Here is a 22,967-nt window from a genome sequence, read left to right on the forward strand (position 1 = left end):
AAGTATTAGCCCAAGAGACAGAAAGGGCCACATAAACCAGAGACTTCATCAGCCTGAGACCAGAAGAACTGGATGGTGCCTGGCTACCACCAATGACCGCCCTGATATGGAACACAACAGAGAGTCACTGATGGAGCGGGGGAAGAGTGGGACGCAGAACTCGGATTCTAGTAAAAAGACCAGACTTAATGGTCTGACTGAGACTGAAGGAATCCCAGAAAGCATGGCCCCCAGACTCTGTCAACCCAGAACTAAAACAATTCCTGAGGCCAACTCTTCAGACAAAGATTGGACTGGACTGTGGGATATAAAATGATACTCATGAAGAGTGAGCCTCTTAGCTCAAGTAAATACATGAGACTAAATGGGTAGCTTCTGTCCAGAGGTGAGATGAGACGGCAGAGAGGGTTAGGAGCTGGTTGAATGGACACGGGAAATCCGGGGTGGAGAGGAGGAGTGTGCTGTCACAGTTTAGGGAGAGCAATTAGGGTCACATAACAATGTATGTATAAATTTTTGTATCAGGGACTAATTTGGATTGTAAACTTTCACTTAAACTACAAAAAAAACAAAAAAACAAAAAACAGCAGAAGTAGTTTTTCCATAATATTTTATCTCATGATGGAATAATCTGACTTCAATATGGACTTAATATTACTTTATCAATTAGATATCTAGAGTCATTAAATAGAATATGCAATGACTGACAGACATATGGTCATATAGATGACTTTTTGTTACAGGTAAATATTTGTCTTGGAGGCAAGTGGCAAAGTACTGTAAGAAAAGTCAGCTGCTTGCATGTAAAGTAGTAGATACTCATTCTTATGAGAGCCCTGATTTACATTAATGGAAATCGAAGTTTTTCAAATCTTGGTTACCACGCACTTGGATTATGTTAAACAGGTTTGGTAGCTATGAAAGGTTCACTTTACTCAGTTCATGCAGATAACTTGGATTCCATAAACTATGATGCCACACCATGTACTGCTTAGCAAAAATTCCAAAATAAGCATATTCAAATTTAACTCAATTAAAAAAAATAAACTATGGTGCTTTATTTGTAGTTTCAATTATAAATTAGCTTATGTTTGCTCAAGTAACCATAATATCGCTTTAGGAATTTTCTATATAATAAAAATTGTTGTTGTTATGTGCTGTCAAGTCGGTTCCGACTCATAGCGATCCTATGTACAACAGAACGAAACACTACCCAGTCCATAATAAAAATAATATTGTCTAAACCGGTAGTGTGCCCCTACCTTAAGGCAAAAGAAGAGAACTATATATATAATCTTACAGAACTTGTTATTGTATAATTCTTAGGTAGTGAAAATAACATAAATAGTTACAAAATGTTTGAGGTAGGGTATATAGGCCTTTTAGCCATTTACATGTACTTTTCAGCAGCAAAAAATTTTATTTGTGTGAACAAGGGGAAGATAGAGGTAGGCTACAGTGTAGGAGGAATTACGGAGGATACTTCTCTACCTATCTTCCTAATTCCTTTTATATTTTAACACTTCTCATAATCTTAATATTCCTTTTGAGTTTCCTTCTCTCTTCTTTTGTATTATATGTTCTTATAATTATAGATCCAGCACTGGAGGTAGTGCCAGGCAACCTATAATATACCATAGTTACACAGGACACAAATGCCACCACTTAGTAGTATCATCTGACTTAGCACAAGTAGAATCAACACTAAATAGTCAATAAGATGAAGGGGTGGTCAGACAGCAATTTACAACAATTATTAATTTTTTCAATTCTTGTATTTGATTATCTCAGGCTTAGGCTAAGCTATAACATTCCACTAATGCCTATCACACAATTATACAATGAAGCTAATTTACGGCTTTACCAAATAACTCAAAGATTCAAGTAGTGTTGACAAGAATAATTCCTGAACTTTGTTTTTACTTAATAATGTACATGTATTCCTATCTTGCAAAGTGTTTCCAAATGTAATTAGATTTCTTTTCGCTTTTCAATAGCATCCATAGTGATCTTTCTTAAATGTATAGCTACTCATACCCATTTCCTTGCTATAAATCTTTTAATGGCTTTCCCTGCTTTCCTACTGAAATGCCAAATCTTTAGAAGGGTCTATCTTCTGCCTACCTATGTAGCCTCATCAATGCTAATACCTATTTTACTTTACTTGAGCCTTATTTAATCACTTGTGGTTCCTTGACTATGCATTTTCTCATTCTAAGTTTGCAACATTACTCCATTTACTTGAAATGTACATTTTTTGCCTACTAACTTCTATCATCTATCAAAATTCAGATTTCCTCTTTGGGAAGCCTCCCTAGATTCCTCCGGTATAATCCCATACTGCTTAGCACTCACTCTTACTACAGCATTTATTTGATAATATATTGCAACTCTTACTCTCTAATTTTTAGTTTGTCTGCCTTGCAAACAAGGCTCAGACCTCCACAAGAGGTGCCACGATATCTTTCATATTTACATCCCCAGCACTGAGCACCATGCCACCTGGAACTTAGTGTGTACACAATAAATGTATGCTTAATAAAAATGTTTTGGCCTATATATACTAATGTGTTTATCCTCTTGTTTTCTACTCTTTTCCATCAATTTCTGGCACAGAATGCTCAACAAATTTTTGTTGACTAGAATATTAATAAGTGATGCAAAAATATATTCACTTGTAATGAATAATCTCAAAAGTTTCTTCAAACACTTCCACATGAATACTAAACCAAAAGAAGGCAGCACCTATTAAGCCCTCCTTTTGTTTGGTTTTCATTCTGTCCACTATCTGCTTTTCAGTGCACCTGTCTTGATTTTTAAAAAGTCCTTCAAATAGACCGGGACTTATTTTCATAGATTACAACTCAATGTTAACAATAAACAACAACAACACAATAGTTTTAATGATAGGTAATTGGCTGGATTTCTGTCGAGACAGCATAACCAATTTTGAGATAAACCTTAAATTTAAAATATTAAGTTGCAAATGTGCCCACCCCTCCAAAAAAGCATCGTATTCATTGAACATTAAAAAACTCTCAGGCTACATTTTTCTAAAAATTTATACAAATACAAGTAAAAACAGACATTTAGACAGCCAATTTACTTCTTCTACTAATACACAAATCATAATAGTTTTAAAAAGCTGTCAGACTTTTCCTCCTCATCTTGAAAATACCATTATCCTAGGAGTCAACATATTCTTGAAAGAGTGTAAAGGCCAGTTAAATGAAAAGTTCCCTTATAACTTCTGGTATAAATTTCAAGGCATAATTGGAACAGAGGTCAAACAATTAAAATATTTCCATGCCCCAGCTGATGGCCTACTTGTTATAGCAGTATTCAATGTTATTCTGGCAGAACAAAGATGCCGGTTTCTTAAAGAAGCCAGTCTTGTGGTCATAATGCAGTTAGATTTGTAATTTCTTTATGCAACTCATAACTCAACCTTCTCACATAAGGCTATTTTAGAAACATGAACATCTTTGACAATTACAAGAAAATTGGATACTTGGACTGGTTACCATTAAATACAATGCTTTAAAAAACAAAGATAGTTTTCATGAGTTCAATAACAGAAAACATAACCAGAGTTACATTAACCAAGCTGTGCTACCAAGAAAGCATCTCTCTCAAAGATTCCTCTACTATAAAAAAAAAAAATCACTTTCCTATCTCTCAAAGCAATTCCTTTCTTAAAGACATATATTTTTTAAAACCCCTACATACGGACAAGCAGGAAATTTCCTTCTTAACTGGTAAGATATTTTATTGAGTGACATAACATGGACTAGAAATCATACGATATGTGTTATGGTTAGGTGGACAGATCTCTTATCTCAATGCTTCCTGGATTATAAACAAGAAGGCTCACCCTTCACATACATGGTTGTTCTTAGTAATAACTGAGAATATATGTGAATGTACCATGAAAAACAAAAGGAGTTATATAAACAGTATGTTATTTTTGTGGCTACTTAGGATGAGTTTTGTGACATGTCTACCGGTCACATGCCATCTTGAGCTATTTCTCTGTTAATTCACTGGCGTCCAACTGCCTGATGGTGACTAATGCCAATACCTCAGTTTTTCAGGAGAACTAGATCTTACAATTAATCACCAGTAAACTGAGCTCTAAATATGAAGTAATATGACTGGCCACAAAACACATATACATAAGCCACATTTTCTTTATATCAAAATTGTGCCTAGAGTCAGTCCTAAAACTAAGTTTGTTAAATATCTTCTTTAAAAAAAAAAAAAAAAAGCAATAATTAGATTGAAGAAAAAGACTGTATACTAATAGTTGCAACTCTTAAAAGTTTAAAACTTACATTAAAGGACAGGTAAATGTACTTGTTAACTAGGTTAAATAGTTTTATATTTTAATATTTTTTAATTGTACTTTAGATGAAGGTTTACAGAGCAAATTAGTTTCTCATTAAACAATTAATACATACATTGTTTTGTGACACTGGTTGCCAAGCCCATGACATGACAACACGCTCCCCTTCTCGACCTTGGGTTCCCCGTTACCAGCTTTCCTGTCCCCTCCTGCCTTCTCGTCCTTGCCCCTGGGCTAGTGTGCCCATTTAGTCTCGTTTTGTTTATTTTTATTTTTTATTGTACTTTAGATAAAGGTTTACAGAACTAGTTTCTCATTAAATAGTTAGTACACATATTGTTTTATGACATTGGTTAACAGGCCCACGACATGTCAACACTCTCTCTTCTATACTTTGGGTTCCCTATTACCAGCTTTCCTGTCCCCTCCTGCCTTCTAGTCCTTGTCCCTGGGCTGTTGTGTCCCTTTAGTCTAGTTTTGCTTTATGGGCCTGTCTAATCTTTGGCTGAACGGTGAACCTCGGGAATGACTTCATTACTAAGCTAAAAGGGTGTCCGGGGGGCATATTCTCAGGGTTTCTCCGTCTCTGTCTACCCAGGAAGTCTGGTCTTTTTTTATGAGTTAGAATTTTGTTCTACACTTTTCTCCAGCTCTGTCCGGGACCCTCTGTTGAGATCCCTGTCAGAGCAGTCAGTGGTGATAGTTGGGCACCATCTAGTTGTACTGGACTCAGTCTGGTGGAGTCTGTGGTAGTTGTGGTCCATTAGTCCTTTGGACTAATCTTTCCCTTGTATCTTGTTTTCTTCATTCTCCCTTGCTCCCAAAGGGGTGAGACCAGTGGAGTATCTTAGACAGCTGCTCACAGGCTTTTATGACCCCAGACACTACTCACCAAAGTAGAATGCAGAACATTTTCTTTCTAAATTGTGTTATGCCAATTGAGCTAGATGTTCCCCGAGACCATGGTCCCCACAGTCCTCAGCCCAGCAATTTGGTCCCTCATGGAGTTTGGATGTGTCTATGGAGCTTCCTTGGCCTTGCCTTGCACAAGTTGTGCTGGATTCCTCAGTACTGTGAGTCTTGTTTTGTTTTATGGGCCTGTCTAATCTTTGGCTGAAGGATGAACCTCAGGAGTGACTTTAGTGCTGAGTTAAAAGCGCGTCCAGGGGCCATACTCTCGAGGTTTCTCCAGTCTCTGTCAGACCAGTACATCTGGTCTTTTTATGTGAATTAGAGTTCTGTTCTGCATTTTTCTCCAACTCTGTATGGGACTCTCTACTGTGATCCCTGTCAGAGCAGGTGGTGGTGGTAGCCAGGCACCATCTAGTTGTGCTGGACTCGGTCATGTGGAGGCTGTGGTAGTTGTGGTCCATTAGTCCGCTGGACTAATCTTTCCCTTGTGTCTTTGGTTTTCTTCATTCTCCCTTGCTCCAGACAGGGCGGGACCAGTGGAGTATCTCAGATGGCCGCTCACATGCTTTTAAGATTCCAGACACTACTCATCAAAGTAGGATGAAGAACATTTTCTTTATAAACCACGTTATGCCAGTTGAGCTAGATGTCCCCCAAGATCATGGTACCCAGCTCTCAGCCCAGTAATTCAGACCCTCAGGGAGTTTGGATGTGTCTATGAATAAATATTTTTTTATGATCCCTATTGTTAGCTGCCATCAAGTCAATTCAGACTCATGGTGATCCCATGCATGCAGAGCAGAACTGCATTCCATAGGGTTTTCAAGCCTGTGGCCTTCTGGAGCAGATCACCAGGTCTACTTCTGAGGTGCCTCTGCGTGAGTTTGAACTGCCAACCTTTTGATTAGTAGTTGAGCACTTAACCATTTGCATTACCCAGGGTCTCCTTATAATTCCTAGACAAGTTAATAGTGTGAAAAATTGACAAGAGCAATTTTAAGGTTTAAGGATTAAGAAACTAAATTTCACATTTAGTATGTAGGAACCTTTTGGCATTCACTAATTTAACCTTCATGATACGACTGTTTGGCAAATGAAAGGTTAAGGACATAAGCTATTATGAAAAACTGTCCACCCATGAGGAGTGATGGGAATGGCTGGTGTATGTACAAGCCAAGAATTTAGTGAGCAGAGGTGACTGTCAAGCATCTGCTCCTCAAAGTGGTTTTGTGGTCCTCTGCTAGTGCTTCCACAAGCATTTTATATGGGAAACCGCAAGTAGTAAGAGTATTCCTGAATTCAGAGCTTAAGAATCTCAAGTTATATTCTTTAGTTTAATGTATGAAGACCTGCCTCTTAGAATATTCTTCCCCTGTAAGAAATTCCTACTTACAGTTTAACACTGACCTCAGCATCTCCTCCAACTATTATATCTTCCTCAACACCTCTAGGAAGAATTAGTAACTTACTAACTTATCAAAATTCAGATTTCCTCTCTGGGACACCTCTCTAGTTAGGTCTAACTCTATATCTTGAACTCCCATATCTTGACAGCAGAGTCCACATCTTAAGCACATTTGTACCTCAGGATCTAGTACATGCCAGGCACATAGTTCAATAAAATCTGTTGAATGAATGTAAATTTGTATGGTAGAAAGGCTGAAAGGAGTCCTTAGAGAGACCTACAGCAGTGAGAAAGCACCTGACTAAAAAGTACTGTTATAACTATAACCTATCCAAAAGTTCTGTAAGTTAAAAAAAAAAAAAAAAAAAAGTCCAGCTAACATCTAAAGAGATTTTCCTAATTAAGGAAAATAACTATTGTGAATGCCCTAACAACTATCAAGATAAATCAGTGTAAGTGAAAGATGTGTGTAGGACAAATATTTGGAAATACATTTTCAATGAAGATTGTTTTTCCCAAACCTTCAACCTAGAACCAGACATAAACATCTATATACTAAAGATAGTTCTACATAATCAAAAGTCACATCCTTTGGACATTCTGCTATATGGTTTAACATATATAGATCTTTATGTACTGCTACCCTGAAGATTATTTAAGAAAAGAATGCATATATCATTCAACTATTTATATAGAGCATTAATTCTCCAGGAAGAACTCTCTAGTTACAAATTTCCTTCCTAATCCAACATCCTAAAATTGAACTGTTATATGAAGTATGATTTTCTTTCATTATGTAATTACTTGGAAAGACTGCAATGTATTGCACACAACTGTTCCTTATATACACATGCACAAATCCTATTGCTTTTATATTACTTTCAAGAAATTCTTCCACTAAGTATGCTCTGATCAGTAAGTCTGGTGTTTTTAGAGATCTCTGAAAAAAATTTAAGTGACTCATATAAGAGTCTCAATTTTGTATTGCACTATAAATGTCCACATAATTTTTTCAAATTAAGTCAAATAAAGCTCTACTATATAACCAAATCTCAAGTGTGTAACCAACATATTTTAGAAAATGAATAATTAATAGCCATCCCAATAATTTGTAATGAATCTGGAATTTCCCCAGTACCTGGAAAATAGCCAAAGTAATCCCCTTCAAAAAGAGAAAGTTGTCTTTTGTAATGCTGAATATGAACCACTCCCTTTCTGTTCAGGTGCTCCAGAAGCCCAATTCTCAATGATCATGTATGCTCACTATTTTAGTAAACCGGTAACTAGAACAGGAAAGAAAACAAACTTAATTTTTGATTACCTAAAGCCTTTGAGTTGTGTAACTCATTCTCTAACTGACAAAAATGTAATGCCACTCACAACCTTTTAGAAAAGTAGCTATGCCTTCAAACTGACTGACACAAAAAAACAAAAAACAACAACAAAACTCATTCTAAAATAAGGGAATCATTTTTATTTTCTTATGAGTAAAAAAATAAAACCTGAAGAAATTCACGGGTAAAATCACCTTGGAATAACAAATATTTTTTCTTGATTTTAAAGTTAGTGTATTAAGAGTTTTCAGATTTGCCACATTATTAGTTGTCTGCCAATTTATCATGACAATAGTGTAAGCATTCTGAAAAAAAGAAGCTACTGTGTAATTCTGAAGCAGTCTACTAACACTGGGATATTTGCTATAGTTCTGTAATGAAAAAGTGGCTACGATAAAAATTTGTGATGTAAACTTTTACGATAAAGAACTACAAATATAAGCCTGTTCTTTCACCAAGTAGATAAAAAAATGATATAATTTTAAGCTACTTGAGGCATCTATTTTATTTTTGTTAAAATTTTTTTTTCTAGGAAAGACAAATCTCATTAGATTTGAGAGATCAATTCTGAAGCTTCTCCACATATTTTGTGAGAGCAAACACAACTTTATTTTAACTATGGTTTTCCTCCTCTCAACTGGTCAGTGAAGAAAACTGGCATACTCTACTTAAAATAATAAACTTGTACATAAAGAAAATTAAGTTTTTTAGGTAAACTTAGTTTTAAAGGTGGGATTTTTAAATTAGATATGGATGTTTTCCTTATATTTTAATATATATCATTAATCTGGTCCCCATGCATCAGACAAACAAAATTAAACCTTAAGTCTCTGCTGTTGCCCCTCTCTTCAAATGCTACGGAATTTCTTCTTTACACACTATTGGGCTCAATGAAGAATTACTAAAGCTCTGGGAAGTCTGAGAACTGATGGGAAACACTTTGTTGGCTAGCAAAAAAAAATTAATGCTTTGTGTCTCTCATCTATATGAGGAAGGAGAATTCTAAGTTTGTCAAAAAGACTACCCTTTTACACACACACAGTAAATCCTGTAACCAAAGATGTCAAAGTTAGAAAGTAGTGATTATGTAACATCCATTTGTGATACGGATAAATCTGAAAGTCTTTGTGATAATGACTGTCACACCAAAAATACTATAAACTTCAGCTAAGGTGTATTTAAGTGAGGTTTTAAAACTACTAGACTATGACAGTAATTGTCTGATTTTTTCAAGTAACAGGCTAGTCAATGAATGGTTTTATGTTTAGATATTTGCTTTATGGGAAGCATGCTAAAATCACAGCAGTTCTAATAACATTAAGAAACATTAGTAACATTAGTATAAGTTATATTTATGTTAAAAAAAACTAAAGCTTATGAATTCAATTTTAATGTTTAGTATCTTACAGCCCATTCCACTTTAATCCTTATCAATTCAAAATTAGCTCAAAATGAAACTGTCAATATTTTTTTCTTAGACAACCAAGACAAAGAATTAAAAAAAATTTTTCTTAAATAATTTTTTTTGTTTGCTTTCAGTGTTTTGAACAAGATATTCAGTAAAAAGCCATTTTTGAATAAATGAGTGTAAGAATTGTATGATTTAGTATTTTAGTTCTCCTGCAAAGGCAATACAGGAACAGCAGAAATTAAAAAAAAAAAAAAAGTTTCATTGATGTATTACATTCTTTAAGGGAAAGAACCAAGCCATTTACTTCTCTGTATCATTTCACTAAACTAGGCCGATAACTGACAGTAACTTTTTTTAGCTAAATTGAAACAGAAATTTAACATATCATGTGATAACGTGAACTATAAAGATTTCTGATTATTTTCATAATCAAAAAGAACATTACATTTATCTAAATAATCACTCAACAATATATAACAGGAATATAAGGTCATTATTTCAAGGTAACAAAATCACATCTACATTTTAAAACAATGAATCTGGAACAAATGTACTGAATGGACTGGAGGAGGGCAAAATTGGAACAAAGAGATGACTCAGAGATATATTTTGATACTTCACATTTAAGATGTTGAAATACTGAAATAATGCATTGACAGGGGAGGAGAGGGCAGATTCAAGTGGTATTTAAGAGGCAGAACAAAGAGGACTTGGGACAAGTGTCAGGTTTTTGACTTGAGTTACTGTGTGAATGGTGGTACCTATAAGAGAGTATAAGAAATAAAAAGGGCTAGGTTTCTGGAGGAATCTAAGTTTAGTCTTGGTAGACATGTTCAGTTTGAGTTACTTGTGGTATACCTAGGCAGAGATGTCCACTCATAGTTATATATTGGAGTGAAGCTCAGGAGAGAATTATAGATGAGACAGATTTGGGATTTGTTAGTATGGAAGTGGATGTCAACTTCTCAAAGGAAAAGGGGCTACAGAGAACCTAGGCAATAGGAGGTCAAGAGAGACCTTGTTGTTGTGTGCTGTCAAGATTCCAACTCACAGTGACCCTACAGGATAGAGCAGAACTGCCCCATAGGGTTTCCAAGCAGCAGCTGGTGGATTCGAACTGCCAACCTTTTGGTTAGGAGCCGAAGCTCTTAACCACTGCACCACCAGGGCTTAGTGATCTTAGCAAAAGCAGTTTCTATGGGGTGGTACGATGATGACAGTGATGATAACCACAGTATCAATATTTACGTACAGTACTGCTTATTATATGCCAAGCAAGGAGCCCTGGTGAAGAAACGGTTAAACGCTCAGCTGCTAACCAAACGGTCAGCAACTCAAACCCACCAGCCTCTCTGTGGAAGAAAAGGCTGAGTGATCTGCTTCCATAAAGATTACAGTCTAAGAAACCCTATGGGGCAGTTCCACTCTATTGTATGGGGTTGCTATGAGTTGGAATCGTCTTAATGGCACACAACAACAACATTTACCAAACATTTCTTAAGCACTTTATCTTTATTTTACAGATGAAGAAACTAAGAAGTTTCTAATTCAAGGCCACACAACTTGTAAGTGGCAGAATCATGATGTGAATCCAGGCAGTCTGGTTCCAGACTCCCTGCTTTTCACCAACATGTTATGCAGCTGACAGACTGCAGTGTGATGAGGACTACTGAATGGGAGATGAGAAAGTAGGGAGAGAATGCACAGATGATCCTTTTCAAACAAACAAACAAAAGGACATCATGTTTGGTATAACCAAAAACAAAACCCACTGCTGTCGAGTTGACTGGAAACCTTGATGAAATGTACTGACACAATAGCTGTGACAATGGACTCAAACATACCGACAATCATGAAGATCGTACAGGACCAGGTAATGTTTTGTTCTGCTATACATAAGGCTGCCATGAGTCAGAGCCAATTGAACACCAACACCAACAACATCCTTTTCAAGGTCAAGGGTCTCCCTTACTCTTTTAAAAATGACTTAACCATGTATATATGCTGAAAGGAAGGCATAGACAGGTGAGGTTGTAAGATAAAGAACAAAGAGGAGACAATGGAGCAAGTCTCAGGAAAGGTAATCAGAGGTCCTAGGAAGACTGTGGTACAATCATGATGAAAAATACATTTTTAGCATAGTATTCAATGACACTACTCTAAGTATAAGAGGACTCTTGAAGTATGTTATATTTTCCTATTAAGGATTTTCTTAAAACAATTAGTAACATTTTTGTCCAAAAGTGTTTTAAATTTACTTACTGAAAGTCTTCCCCTAGTAAAGTACATAAGCTTACAAAAGCCCTAGGCATTATTGAAGAATTAGTCATAATGCCTCAATTATATACAAAATCTATAAAATGAAAATACATGTAAAAATATATGTACGCACACACACACACATACATACACATGCACACACATGCAGGTAGTTCCCCTTAGGACGGGATTATGTTCCAATGACTCCATCCTAAGTTCGTTCTGACATAAATAGAATACTTCATTTTTTTGTTTTCATTATTATTGCCTTTTATTATCAGTATCTTTATAAATCACAACATTGTACCTCTGTGAGTGAACATGTGAGAATGATAACATCAGCAAATTACATGCTACAACACTGTATGCAGTAATATTACTAATGATAAGATATACCAAAAACACCAAAAACGAATCTTAAGTGTGGTTTGTCATAACTCAGAGACTATCTGTGTACACACACACACACACTCTTTCATACATATAATGAATATGTTTGTGTGTATAAACTATAACAGTATAGCTCATGCTTGTTTCTACATTTTTCCACCACAGAAATCCCCAGTTAGAATTTTATTTTGCTACAGGAAAACCATTCTTCATTCACTCAATAAACACATATTTTATCTATGTGCCAGACACTGATGCCTTTTCACATGTGTCCAAACAAAACCCACTGCTGTTGAGCTGATTCCGACCCATAGCAAGCCTATAGGAAAGGGCAGAACTGCTCCACAGGGTTTCTAAGACTAAATCTTTACGGAAGCAGACTGCCACATCTTTCTCCTGCGGTTCACATGTGTACCAGCTCTAAAAAGAGGAGTATCTAAAAATTTTGAGCAACAGTAACATCAATGGAATAAGCATATAAGCTTCCTAAAGTAGTTATATTAAAGGTGATGTTCATTTAAATTCAGAGGGTTTACTGAAAAATTAATCTCTCTGCTTTATAATCATGTCTCATGTGTAATAAAAATGTATCTCTGACTGCCATTTAGAAAGATTTTACTTTGAGTATATACTGTTATAGTTTGTACCTGTGGTAATTTTCTGCTGCTTTATGACAAGATGAACAAAATATGTAATAATGGATAGTAATCTATTCTACCAAATGAAATCAAAACTCAACTTGAACATCAATTCCTTGGTGAGGCCTCACTTATTTCTCAACGGCTCTCTCCTCTTTGCTTCTATTAACATTTGGCTAACCATGTTTTCTATAATATCAAATATTATATCTTATTTCTTTATAGGTCTACCTCACTCACTAAACCCACTGCCATCGAATGAACTCCAACTCATAGCAACCCTCTACGACAGAGCAGAACCGAACTGTCCCATAAGGATTCCAAAGAGCAGCTACTGGATTCAAACTGCCGACATTTTGGTTAGCAGCCGAGCTCTTAACAACTGAACCACCAGGATCTCACTCACTAGGCACTGTCTTGATCAACTCTGTATCACTAATATCTAGAACAATGTCTGGAATATAGTAGAGACTAATGGATGTTTGTTGAATAAACTGACCCAATAAAAACAAAACAAAAACTAGTTTAGTTGCTCATAATCCATTTGCCCCTTTGTCTCTCTATTTTATGCCCCATGTAGCTAGCTGAACATTGCTGGAGAAAAACTCAACGGAATAATGATCCGTTCTTGTATGATCTGGTCTGATGTCACATTGAGACATCTCTGTCTAGATATATCACAAGTCATTTTGGAATAATGGAAGTCATCACAAAAACTAGAAACCACCTGCATCCATAATCCCCTTTCTCCGGTTACAACAGAAGTGTCTTTCCTCCATTCAAATGTTGTATAGTAAGACTTAGTCCTGGGTCCTCTTTTTCATAGATGCCCTCATCTCATCCATCTTCATGTTTTAAAATATCTATCATAGCCATATTTCTATTTCCAGTTTAGGCCTCTCGTCTGTAACCCATACTAGAATATTCAACTCCTTATGATCTATTTACTTGGATGTTTCATGGGCATCACAAACTGAGCAGGCCTAAAACTGAATTCATAATCCTTTCCCCATCCTAAATCTGCTCCTCTTACTTTGTTCCTCCTCCCACCACCCTGGTTTCATTAAATGGTTATATCTATCATTACGATGTACAAGTCAGAAACTAGAGAGATACTTGTGGTTCCCTTTATCTTTCATTAATTTGAGTGCCTTCTATATGCCAGGCACTGTTCTAGGTAATGGGGATACAGTCGTAACCAAAACAAAATCCCTGCCCTTACGGGAAGTTTATTTGTGTGTGTGTGTGTGTGTGTGTGTGTGTATGTGCACGCACGTGCACGCTCGCACGCTTGGAGTAGGAAGAGACAGACAAAAAATCCAAATACATACACAGCATGTCAGATGGGCATGAGTGCTGTACAGAATGTGGGCTTGGCAGTTGCTATATTATACAGAATGAATGGGGAAGAACCTGACTGATAATAGAGGCCTAAAGGAAGAGAGAGAGCAAGCATACAAATATTTGGAGGAAGAACATTCCAGGTATTGGAAACTGCAAGTTCAGGTGCCCTAAGGCAATAACATTCTTAGCATATACAAGGAGGCCAACAGGCTGGTGTGAAGTGAGCATGGAAGAAAGTGACAGGAAACAGCAGGAGGCCAGATCATATGGGGTCTTATTAAAAAAAAAAACAACAACCCCAAACCCATAGCTGTCGAGTCAATTCCGACTCATAGCATCCCTAAAGGACAGAGCAGAACTGCCCCATAGGGTTTCCAAGGAGCGTCTGGTGGATTTGAACTGCCGACCTTTTGGTTAGCAGCCATAGCTCTTAACCACTAAGCTACCAGGGTTTCCTAGTATGTTTTCAGGCCTGGCTTTTGTTGTGTGAAATGAGAAGGCATTCCACAGCTTATTCACTGTTTGGTTTTAAGGTAGGGGTCTTGAACATGTTGTTGCTCCATCTTCCTTTAACTCTTCCCTGCCTACCTCATACCTATTCTTTGGTCATAGCTCAAAGGCTACTTCCAAAGAGAGGGTTTCCCTGACACCAAGGCTCTATCCAGGCTCCTGTTGTTTACTCATAGCACCTGTATTTTTTCTTCATGATACTTACCCCAATTCATGATTTATTCAATGCAATCTCCTCTAACAGACTATAAGCTCCATGGAAACAAAATCTGTTTTGTTCACCGTGATATAATTAGTGCCTATCAGATTGAAAGGCACTTACTAAGTGCCTACAAGGCCTTCAAAATAACTTGCTGAGAAAAATGAATTACTTCCTAAGTATATTTTATTTGAAAAAAACAAAAAATTGCCTAGCTAGCTTGTTCACCTACAATATTCTGAGGAGAATGTTCTGAATGACTTTTAGTTTTTAAAAATCAACTTGATCATCAAAGGAGGAAAAATATCCATAAGTGATATTCAGAAGGATGAAAGCAATTCCAAAAGCAGTTCTTGAACTGTTTTGAACACTCTTATCATCAAATGAAAAGTGAATATATAACTTCATAGGGAAACTGTTTCTGAAGGGTTCAACAGTAATGCTACTTTATGAGAGCATCTTGTACTGCTGTTGTTGTGTGCACTGAGTTGATTCCAACTCATAGTGACCCTGCATGACAGAGCAGAACTGCCCCATAGGGTTTTCTAGGCTGTGTAATCTTTACGGGAGCAGATCACCGGGTCTTTTCTCCCACAAAACGGTTGTATTTTAGAATCATATGTAATTATTTACAACTCCTTAAAATAACTCCTCTATTTCTCTGACCTATACACATATCATTTTCCTATTAGAGAATTAGGAGCAGATAAAACATTTAAAAGCCTGTATTAATTCAAAAATAGAAGAATTAATCTTACAGAAATCTGTACATTAATTCAGAATAATGTGAACAGTAAGACAAATAAGATCTTCCACCCAGTATGTAAGAGTAAGGTATGTCTGCATTACAAGAAATCACTATTAACCAAATTACACGGGTGCAAGGCATTCTTTTAGAGCTACCATTTCTCACCCAGCATATAAGACTAAATTCTTACAGAACTAGATCGTACATACTCATTGCTAAAATAACCTGCCCGAGAACACAGGTTATCCCTTCCTACCTCCCTTTCTAAAAGGAAAGGATACTATTGCCTTACTCTAACCCAAACAAAGGGAAAAGTAAAATCACTGGTATTTGTGTTATGAAAGTAAATTGTTCTAATGTAAGTCAGTTTAATTTCCAACTGTTTGCTTTTATCAATACGGAAAGAAAGACCTTATTGAGCTGTCATTTGATAGATTAAATATATATATATAAATATATTTTAATAATTTTACTTATTTTGTTGTTGTTGAGAATATACACAGCAAAACATACATCAATAGTTTCTACATGTACCATTTAGTGACACTGATTACATTCTTCGAGTTGTGTAACTATTCTCATTCTCCTATTCTGAGTTCTTGCTTCCCTATTAACAAATTCACTGCCCTCTAAGGTTCCTATCTAATCTTTTGAGCTGTTGTTATCATTTTGATCCCATATAGATAGTTCTTAAAAGAGCATAATGTTCAAGGCAGACACTTTTTACTAGTTAAGCTAAAGTATTGTTTGGTTTTAAGAGGCCTTCAGGGGATATTTTTGGTTTAAGATATAAAGGCTATCTCAGGGTAATAGTTTCAGGGGTTCATCCAACCTTCATGGCTCCAGAAGTATGGGGTCCATGAGTACTTGAAATTCTGTTCTCCATTTCCCCCCTTTTGATCACATTAAACATATTTTTGATAATACAGGCAGTCCCTGGGTTACGAATGTCTGACGGACAACTTGTACTTGCCTTTCACTGTTATATAAATTTGGCCTCACTTTAAAACTACTGAACCAATCACAATAAATTCTTCATCACAATCATCTTCACTTGCTGTATGTGCAGATTTTAAATCACTGAAAAGGCTTGAGCCTTTTCTTGTGCTAAAGTAAGGCTAAATAAGAACCATATGTACCTGTTCTGACTTACTTACAAATTCGACTTAAAGTCTTAAAAACACAAGAACTGATCTTGTTCATAAGCTGGGGACTGTTAGTAGTTTACTATGTAATTTTTGGCACATTAAAAGGAAGAAGGCACTCTGGTGACACAGTGGTCAAGAACTCAGCTGCTAACCAAAAGGTCAGCAGTTCGAATCTACCAGCTGCCCTTTGGAAACCCTATGGGGCAGTTCTACCTTGTCGTATAGGGTTGTTATGAGTCAGAATCGATGGCAACTGGCTTTGGTTTTAATAAGAAAGAAATTCAAATAATTGAGTTTAATTTCCTGGATTAGACTAAAAACCTGTCCCAGAAAGAAATACTTTGAGAATTTTTAGTCAGCCACATTCTCAGTTAATCACAAGTCATTTTCTTGAAGGTCCTAAATTATCTCTCTCTCTTTTTTAAATTGTCTTGTATCTAGGGGGTGAGGTTTTACTTTTTTTTTTTTTTTTTAGGAAAACTGTACTCATTTAACTGTCAGCCTGGTTAATTTGAATAAAAATCAGAAAATCAGAAAGTTTCACATTAAACTGGGCTTCTGGGAATTTGTGTCCAATATATGCAAAAAAAGGTCTCAAAGTGAGAGTGGAATACCACTGTACTTAGGTAAACATAATGAAAGCTTGAAGTAATGTAGAAATAACAGCTTCAGTAGTGGCTTTTCCAGTTTTACAATGTACTGAGGATCTAGTTTCTTAAAAGGATGTTATTTCTGTGTATTATTACTCATTCCCTTAAACTAAGTCTCTAAAAAAACCTTTAGCTTTCTAGTTAACATTTTTTTGTCCAACTGACTGAATAAATTTTTTCCTATCTCAATAGATCATGGAAAAAAGTTGACTTTAAAAATTGCTTGGAATTCCAAGCCTTTTTACACTGTATGACAGGAATAATAATCAGGTCCTTGATTACTATCATTTTTCTCAATGATTTTTTTAGAATCTACTAAGGAGCTCTAACATATCCAAGTAAGGAGTTTGAAAACAACCAACTTACACCATGCCGCTTTCCAATGGAAAAGACCACATGACTCTACTTTTTTAAATCCATCAAAAGAGTCGCTTCTTCTAAGAAGCCAACCATGAGCCTCCTAAAATTTGACAATGGAAAAGACAAAGGGTGGAGTGCTCCTGAATCTACTCAACTAATGTCAATTAAAATTACCTCCAATAATGCAAATTTAAAAAACTGGTCAGTCTCTAGATGGAGTAATAGATTTAGGGCAGCAGAGAACTATTTTCTTAACTTATTGGTACCATCACGAGATGGTGGTATATACCTGTAATCATAACTACCTCGGAGCCTGAGGCCAGGGATAACTTGAACTCAAGAATTTTGAGTTACAGAGTGCCCTGCATATTGACTGTCTATAAAGAGCTCTATGCTATTATGTCCCTTGACTATCAGTTAGCCTAAAAAGAGCTAAACTAGCACAGATCAGAAATAATGCAAACGATAAATTCCATTATTAAAATAATGCTAAGTGAGAAACAAAGTATATTCAATTCTTTCTTCTTTATCCACTAGCTCCATCCAAAGTGAAGACTTGTAGGAAAGGAGAACAAAGGTAGGGGATATGGAAGCTAGAATTTTTCCAGAGTCACTCTGCTTAACTCCTTGAACTTAAGAAAAGACAAAATATCAGCCTAATACCTATTCAATATTTATAACATGGAAGTCACTATCCTAAGAGCTTTGTATTCATTAACTCAATCCCACAAAAACCTCTAAGATACGGGTACCATAATTTTCCTAATAACTTGTCTTGGGTAACATATCTAATAACTCATGTTTTCAACACAAGTAGTGTAATCACAGACTGTGCTCTCAACCTATATTATTAGTTTTTAATTGGTGTTTACTTTTTTTTTTGCCAGACTTTGTTTTTCACACTGTTCCTCAGATTCCTGAGATCTCATGAAAATGCTTCTGGGACCATTAAGGAAAGTGAAGGAAAGAAGATGGGGTTCTGGCACTCCACTCAACCAAAGCAACTTCAGTATACATTTGTTTAAATACTGGGGTTACACTTAAACTTTCTAATAACGAAAAAAGTTCTTAAGCTAAAAAGCAAAAAGCTTGAAAATTCCATTACCTACACTGTAATCTTCATAAGCTCAGGATCTATGTCCAAAAGTATCTGACATATGTTTGGCATTGAATAAATATTAAATTAAAAAATAGAAACAATATGGCAGTGTTCATTAGAAAAATTTAATATTCATTCATACCATGTTATCAGAGAAAATCTTACATACCAATAGAAAAAAGTATTGCTTTTCACACATACATTTATTTTATTAGATAAATGAATAATTATACTGCCTGATACACTAAAATGATCACTTACTTCTTTAGGGTTATTGAATTAACATAAGAGATTACATTAAAGTAAAAAAGCAAATATCAGTAGAAATACTATTTATAATATTCTCTAAAGTTCATAAATTGTCACAGAAGTTATAAGGAAAGTTGAAAAAAACACAGCTTGAGGAAACAGTATCTGAAAAGATTATATTTAAAAAAAATCTACTCTATTATTTATCAATTACCCTTTCATCTGTGGACCTATGCATTTACATTAATGTTCATGAAACAGAGGAGTAAAGGCTACTGCCACCATTTTGTATTATTCCCTCTTAGGGTGAATTTTTGGCTTGAGAGCTGTACCTAAATCAATTAAAAAATCGTAAGAGCTTTAAGAATATAAAACTAAAATTTTAGCTTTACTATTTCTGGATTTGGACTAAAAGCTAAAATGCCAAGAGCAGGAAAAATAAAAATTCATTTTTCTCTTCCCAATTTGCCTGAAGAGTTTTATTTTAGAGAAAATACAGTTTCCAACCAAGTTAAGCTAGAGGCATGTAATAATATCTACTGCTTAAAATATTCATTGCTAGAATTTCATCAAAAAATTTTCCTACTTCGTGATTCTTACCATAAAATAATAAACCATCACCCTCATGATTATGTCTCAGTTGAAACAGAACATGTGAAGGTGAAATATATTAAAACAGAGGGTCAACATTAAATCTACTGATTTAGTGTAATAAAATAGTTTTGAACAGAAGCTAAAATGAGTAAAATGAAGTCTCTCATACCTGAAACAAAACATATAAGAAAGCGAAACAAAATGCCAAATCTAGCTTGACATAGCTGACTAGAAGATTTAATTTTAATACTCCATTTCTGAGAAACTGTAGTTAACCAAGAGTATGGAGACAAATCTCTAAGTAGACTATGTCAAAGGCACAGGAAACTAGCTGTAATATTATCTTAGAAGGAATGTAGTCTGAATGCCAGCTACAGCCTTCCATGAATGATTAGCATGAACACTAACTCTTATTCTCTTATGACAGACACAAATTTATAATGCCTGTGTTGTTATTTTCTCAGTCTTTATGAAAAAGCACCAAGATTAGTTTTCTATATTAGAATATTAAATGAACAAACAAACAAATCTCAAGCTATATGAAGCCTCTGGAACCAAAGTAATTTTGGCAGTGGGAGGAGGAGTTATATATGAATTATAACTGGGCAATCCGAAAATAGGGCTTCCTGGTACTGATGTAACTACTATTTACATAAAGCATTTTCCAGAGATGGTACTAAAGATGATTTTCAGTCAACTGGTAGGGCAATCCAATAGATATCCAAACAAAATCAGAATGTCTGCCCGTGCCCCTATCTCTGAAATCTCAGCACCTGTGTACCTTACTTCGTTATGTAGAGAGCTATCAGGTTAATATATTTTGGCTTGCTTTTCTCAGATAAGTTCCCTTTCTCACTTTCTAGAAAAATAAAGATAAAAATTTAAATTATCTTATGTTTTACTAGTGCTAGAATTCTAGAAAAACAATTTTGACTAAAGTAATTCACATTAAAGTATGAACAGTATTACTCATTCAATGAAGATGGAGCTTGATCAGATAAACTATTTCCTGAGTAGGTCAGCTTTAAACCAAGAAGTCATAAATTCATTATGCCCCTCCTCTCCCACTTGTGAAAGGTTGCCGCCTCCTGGCCTATAGTTATGACAGTTAAATTCTAATTTTCTAGGAATAGTTCATTTAGGAGACAACTGGATTAATGACAATGTATAAAAGGATTCACTTAGAATTTTGGATGGTGAAGAGTCTTATACTTTTCTCAGATAGTCAAAAGATTTGTAATAATGTCCTTAATAATCTGTACTGACATAATTTTTTGCATTTAATCTATATCTTTGGAAGTGGTCCTCTGTGCATAGAAGATCCAATATTAAAATATGAACAGAGGACAAAATATTTCAGATTTAAAACTAAAAATTTACATACAATTTAAAAAATAGTCTTAAAATTCAAATATCAAAAATAGTATACCATTATTTCGGGCTTTTTAAACACAGAATTTTATTTTTAAAAGCAGAATGAAATAAACTAGTGACAAATTATATTAAAAAACATATAATTATCTGACTACTTCAGAATCAATTAAAAGACATATAAATATTTAACAAGTTAGGTTGGAGGTCGTTACAGACCAGAAAGACCAGGAAGAAAAGGGAAGTTCCATGGAGAGAAAAAGAAAAAGGGAAGGCAGTGATTTCCTATAACTCAAATTAAAAGACCTAATTTAAGGGAAAGTTAATTTGTTAAACTATGTATACATAAGGAAAAACACAAAATTTTTCCTAATAAGGTTTAAAAAATATTTTTTTAAGTAGTTTTATTTAGATTTAGAGAATTGGTGACCATAAACCATTTTCTAACATCCTTACCAATGTTCAAAAAAAGCAACAGACCTCTATTGAATATGTAACGATCTCATTAGCTTTTTTTTCTTCTTAGAGAGTCTAAGTTTTCTGTTTGGAATTAGACTTTTACATGAAGTAATACTGAATCTTCTAGTATGTGGTAATTAATCACATGCCACCTAACTGAGAAACATGATAAAGATATTCTAATACCAGCATTAGAATGAACAAATTAAATGTGTATGCTTAAATTTTCCATGAATACAGAAACTTCCTCAAAACCATATAATACTCATGTTCTGACACGGAAAACCCAACTCTACTCTTCTAGTATTACTGATTTCCATGAAACACATGAGTTTCACTTTTTTCGAAATACCTACCTGAATAGCTGAGTTCATGAAACACGTATTTCCCAAGTTACTTAGGCCACAGAGGCCAGGCTGTTCATTGTTTCTTCCAGGTTCTGAATAATCATAGTTCTTATAAGCAGTATATGATGGGAGACAATAATTTGAGTTTTTCACACTGGAAGAAAACAAAAAATTCTTTTTCATAATGCAACCAATAATTACAATAGAGTTATAATAAACAGTATTTTAACCTATTTATAAGATGGTTTTCAATTGTTAATTTTTTAAATAAAGCCCTTAACTCAGGTATTAAGACTTGAATTTCAACAAAAATAACTCCTTGAATTAAGATACTCCTCATCTAATCAACAAAAATCACTACATCATGTACCACACCAACTAATACAAACCACTACTGTATCTTTCTACCCTGGATTAACTGGAGAGGTTTCACAGTTTACTCCTTTCTTCATTGCTCCATCAAATTTAAAACATTCAGATTTTAAACACCACCCGCAGAAATAAATTATCTCATTTATGTCCCCTCTGCATCCTGCTACTGTAACAGAGTGAGAACAGAAGAAATACCAAGAGTTGTGCTTTAGTTACAAGTGAGAGCAGAGATTTCCAAGGCCTCTGTGACATCACTACTCTGATGCACTGAAGATTCTATTTACAGTTTTATGCTAGATCAGCAAAATCTACTAGTTAAATGCAGGAAAAAAAAGCCTGGGGTGATCAGGAATGCAAAAATGATTCTAAGCAAGTATATCCTAGTATTATTTAGTTTTCTTTCTTCTAGTTTGTGAATAATGCAGTTTACTTAACTAGACAAATATAACCTAGGATAATGTGTACTATCAGTATAACAAATCTTTAAAAAAATTATGCATGTAGTCTTCTAAAGCGTAGAAAATCAGGGTAATTTTAGAGAGAATTAAGTCAATAACTTAATTTTTTTCTTTCTTTTTACATATAATGAAAAAAATTTTGTGGAAAAGGGTGGATTCTCCCTCAATTTTGTATAGGTTATCTTATATAATATTTATGATGGATACTTTGGATAGAACTCAAAAGCATATTTTCAATCTTTTTTCATTAGAACGAACCTAAATGAGAATCATTTGCTAAAAGCAAATGATGATGCAAGTAAATGAATACAGCGTTACACATAAACATGATCAGTAACCCCGACAATCTCAACTGGCTACAATTT

General features: G+C 35.0%; 1 protein-coding gene across 15 annotated transcripts in view; it reads right to left on the reverse strand.

Moving 5' to 3' along the window:
* The window catches only part of USP15 (ubiquitin specific peptidase 15), a 179,031-nt gene that overhangs the window by 25,195 nt on the left and 130,869 nt on the right, over positions 1-22,967 (reverse strand). For 13 of the 15 annotated variants that reach the window (XR_002824880.1, XM_023736125.1, XM_023736123.1 and 10 more), the window contains one exon: positions 21,782-21,926. Coding sequence is in view for 13 of the 15 variants with exons in the window: in XM_023736123.1 (XP_023591891.1) it covers positions 21,782-21,926 (145 nt within the window). In the remaining 2 variants the exon portion in view is untranslated. Of the gene's footprint in view, positions 1-6,119; positions 9,691-21,781; positions 21,927-22,967 lie in introns of those variants that run through there. The other 2 variants (XM_023736131.1, XM_023736126.1) reach the window with 2 other exon arrangements.

This window comes from Trichechus manatus, unplaced genomic scaffold (assembly GCF_000243295.1).
Source record: "Trichechus manatus latirostris isolate Lorelei unplaced genomic scaffold, TriManLat1.0 scaffold00086, whole genome shotgun sequence".
NCBI classification, from domain to species: domain Eukaryota; kingdom Metazoa; phylum Chordata; class Mammalia; order Sirenia; family Trichechidae; genus Trichechus; species Trichechus manatus.